The sequence below is a fragment of the Meles meles genome, chromosome 8 (genome assembly GCF_922984935.1).
Source record: "Meles meles chromosome 8, mMelMel3.1 paternal haplotype, whole genome shotgun sequence".
In the NCBI taxonomy this organism is placed as follows: Eukaryota; Metazoa; Chordata; class Mammalia; order Carnivora; family Mustelidae; genus Meles; species Meles meles.
In genome coordinates, this window is record NC_060073.1 from 16,323,816 (window position 1) to 16,328,080 (window position 4,265).

Here is a 4,265-nt window from a genome sequence, read left to right on the forward strand (position 1 = left end):
TCACTCAGACCTTGTATCAATACACAGGAGATAGATAGTTGGTCATAAGTCTATCAATAACACACACAAACATATCAGGATACGCCTTAGAGATGTGTACAAGTACCTCAATTTTCACCTCAATCCCTGCATTTGTCTCAGTTCATATTAACTCACCCTTCTGAGAATTGATTTTGTTATATTTTTACTCTTTTCTAATTCCCTTCTAAAACCGTCTGTTTTTTGGGTTGTATGAGCTTACTTACAAAACTGAGATTTCAGGTATTTTTGAAGATATTAGGTATTACTCGATAGGCTGGAAAGTGAATTCTAGAGAGAACTACTTACAAGTGGATAACTAATCAGCTTCAATATATTTTTGGTGGGCCTACTATAGAATATTTTTATATTTTTTGCCAATAAAATCTTACAGATTCTTGAGAAAAAAACACAAATCAGAAAAGATTTTGGTTTTTTTCAGTAGCATTCTTTCTGATTTTTTGAGTATTTCCTTTGACCCATCCTGAAGGCCCTCAAAACCCCACATACCACACACACACAGAGACAAAAATGATCACACATATAAGGCACAAGTATTATGATATTATACTTTTAAAAATAATCCAAAAATTTTTTTGGAAAATTATATAGGTTAAACCAGGTCAAAACAAACTATACTGGACAGACTTAATTTCCTATGAAAGAGGCAGAATGTTTTCCCTTGATATTCCATAGGTTTTCATAGACCCATGGAGAAAAAAAAAATAGATTTGTGAAAAGTTTTTTTTTTTTTTTTAATATTTTATTTATTTGACAGAGAGAAAGCACAACTAGGCAGAGAGGCAGGCAGGCAGAGAGAGGAGGAAGCAGGCTCCCTGCAGAGCAGAAAGCCTGATGTGGGGCCCAATCCCAGGACCCTGGGATCATGACCTGAGCCGAAGGCAGAGGCTTTAATCCACTGAGCCACCCAGGCACCCCAGATTTGTGAAAAGTTTTAAGAGCAGAAATACTAAAAGAAACTTTCCTGACATTAAAGACAAGCACTATCCCATTTATGGTTTTACCTAGACTTCTTCTTGTCTGTGGGGCAGAAGAATTTAATTGAGAAAACTGTGTGTGGAAACAGTACAGTCATTCTGCTGAGAAAAGGCAAGTGCCTTGGCAGAGAGAAACGTCTACCCAAATGGGAGCCAAAACACAAAGCTGACTGGATTATGTGATTAAAAATACAAGGGATAAATGAAAATTAAAATAGTAGCACCTCAAAATGCAGAAAAAAAGTAAAAAGACCCAATAGGTGGCTGAGAGTCAGTCACTTTTCATTCATTCCCTGATAGCTACATGAAATGTATGTTGAATTTTTAACCTTTCTGACATTGCATATTTTATTACTAATTCATGATAATTCATAGTGTAAGTGGAAGTGCTGGATATGTAAGAACTACCTATAAAGTCAATAAAAAGATAAGAGAGAGTATTTGACTTTAATTCATTGTTTATTTCTTAATTTTGTGCATTTATTGCTAGAAAATAGATAAAAGAAAAATGAAAATATAGTGCATCTTTGACTGAGTTGACTCAAACCAGGAAAACATAAGAAAAAATACTATGGGGCAGAGGATTAATTTAAAAGGAATAAATATACAGTTTCATAACAAGAAAAGAACAGAGAAAAATCAGAAATACTTCTGGTCTATCCATGAATTGGTTAAAACTCCTGGAAAAAGAAAATATCAGGAGTGTGACTTACATTTAAGACATGAACACTAACGCATAGTGGGGGCAGCATTATAAGTAGAAAAGATAGAAGAAACAGTCATAGAGCTGATAGACTTTAGAGTGTGTTTCAGGAATGTGGCGTTTGGTGTAGTTGGTTGAAAGCAACCTAGCAAAGGGAAAAAAAAAATGAAGAAAGGTAAGGAAAGAGGAAAGATATATAACGTGTTTCCAGTAGCCATACGTCCTAGCAAAATCTTCCCATGTGTTAGACAAAGTACTGCTACAACTTCATAAAGTACAATATTGTGCATTTCATAGACATTTGAAAAATGAGAATGCATATACAATTAAAGCATATTACCAAGACCTAAAGATGAAAATGTACAAAAGTCAGTCATCACCCAGTTCTCCCTGACCCCCCAACCTGTCATTGTAACACCATAATTTCTACCAGTGTAATGCCTTCTGAGATTAGCAAATTTGTCCAGGACCAATTCTGATAAGCAAAAGAGAAGTTTGGATTTTATTCAAGGAAAATAGGTTTCCATCTATATTTTTGGAGAGGGCTGTGCTATGATTAGGCATGTGTTTTAGAAAGACATTTTTAGCATTCCTCAAAGCCATTCAACCACATCTGCCACTAGTTGGAAACTTTAGCATGTAGATTGCAACCTGAACTTTCTTCTTTGACTCTTAAAACATTAGAGATCATTTAGTCCAACTCCCCAAAGAAAGCTATATATCTTCTACAACATCCCAAATAATAAATGCTCTGGGAACACAGGGTCAGAAGTAAAATAAATATCATCTTTACCTGAATTTTTTTTTTAAGATTTTATTTATTTATTTGATAGAGAGAGCAAAAACAGGGGGAGTGGCAGAGGCAGAAGCAGACTCCCTGCTGAGTAGAAAGCCCTATGTAGGGCTTGGTCCCATGACCCTGAGATCATGACCTGAGCCAAGTGAACCACCCAGGTGCCCCTACCAGAATTTTGAATGTGCCATTTTAGACCATACCTTCCCCATGGCAATTCTCATCTCCATGTTTCTCAGAGTATAGATGAGAGGATTCAGCATGGGGGCAATCACAGTATAAAACACAGAGACTTCCTTATCCTTGTTCTCACTCCCGGCAGGTGGAACATAAATATAGATACAAGGCACAAAGAATAAGATGACCACCATTACATGAGAGCTGCAGGTTGAAAGAGCTTTGCGTCTCCCTACAGAGGAGCGTGTCCTAAGATTGTATAATATGAGAATGTAAGAAGCCACCAGGACAAGAAAGACAGCAACCACCACCATTCCTGAGTTTGCAATCATTAAGATATTAACAACATGAATGTCTTTGCACACCAGTTTTAAAAGAGGCTTCACATCACATACATAGTGATTGATCTGATTAGGACCACAGAAAGGTAAATGGAGTACAACCAGCAATAGAGAGACAGAGTGCCAAAAACCCACACCCCAGGCCATGAAGACCAACGTGTTACACCTCCGCCGGTTCATGAGGACCATGTAGTGTAGGGGCTTGACAATAGCAACATAGCGGTCTAAAGCCATGGACACCAAGATGAATATCTCCACACCCGCCAACAAGTGGGCAGTGAAGAGCTGGGTCATACAGTTGTTATAGGAAATGTTTTTTCTTGCTGCAACCAAGTCCCTGATTAGCCTGGGGACCACAGTGGAGGTGTAGCAGAGATCCATGAGGGAAAGGTGACAGAGAAAATAGTACATTGGTTGTTCGATTAAATGGCTGCAGGTGATCGTGAGTAAGATGATAAAATTTCCAATTAAGATTACCAAATAACAAAGCAGGAACAAGAGAAAGAACAGTAGTTCCATTTGCTTATTTCCCCACAGACCCATGAAGACAAATTCTGTGACATTGTTCTGATTTTCCATGTGGTTGAGGTGATTCCAGAGACATAATAGAAACTTAATTTACCTGAAATAATACAGAACATATGACATCTTTAATAGCACTTTTAGTGTTTTGTAATATTTACAAATTGAAAAAAAAGATGTAGCTTATAGAGAATTTGTTACAATCTTTTAAATCCTTTCAGATCAGGGGTGCCTCCATGGCTTAGTCATTAAGCATCTGCCTTCAGCTCAGGTCATGTTCACAGGATCCTGGGATTGAGCCCCACATCAGGCTCCCCGCTCAATTGGAAGCCTGCTTCTCCTTCTGGCATTTCCCCCGCTTTTGTTCCCTCTCCAGCTGTGTTTCTGTCTGTCAAATAAATAAAATCTTAAAAAAAATCCTTTCAGATCAAAGTCATCATTATATTTCAAATTATATTTAATGAAAGCATGTTTTATGTTGGAAACTATCATAAACATTTTACATGCATTTAACTTACAGCAACCCAGTGGTTACTATTCTGATACTCATTTTACATAGGGGGAAACAGAAAGATAGATTGCTTCAGTTAATTCCACTAAATCATTAAGGTATTAAGTAGCAACCTAAGATATGAACCTGTATCAGATGCTATTTCCATTCTCTTAACATTTATGCCACATTACCTACCGAACAAATGGACTTGCAGCTGTTT

At 37.1% G+C, this 4,265-nt stretch overlaps 1 protein-coding gene across 1 annotated transcript; it reads right to left on the reverse strand.

The window, feature by feature from the left end:
• Positions 1–2,679: 2,679 nt before the first annotated feature.
• Positions 2,680–3,609, reverse strand: LOC123948631 (olfactory receptor 4P4-like). Its single transcript, XM_046015827.1, has one exon. The coding sequence runs from the start codon at positions 3,607–3,609 to the stop codon at positions 2,680–2,682; it is 930 nt and encodes a 309-aa protein (XP_045871783.1).
• Positions 3,610–4,265: the final 656 nt, after the last annotated feature.

Bases quoted from the DNA above. Each gene is read 5' to 3' on its own strand.
- LOC123948631 (XM_046015827.1), bottom strand. From the start codon at position 3,609: ATGGAAAATCAGAACAATGTCACAGAATTTGTCTTCATGGGTCTGTGG.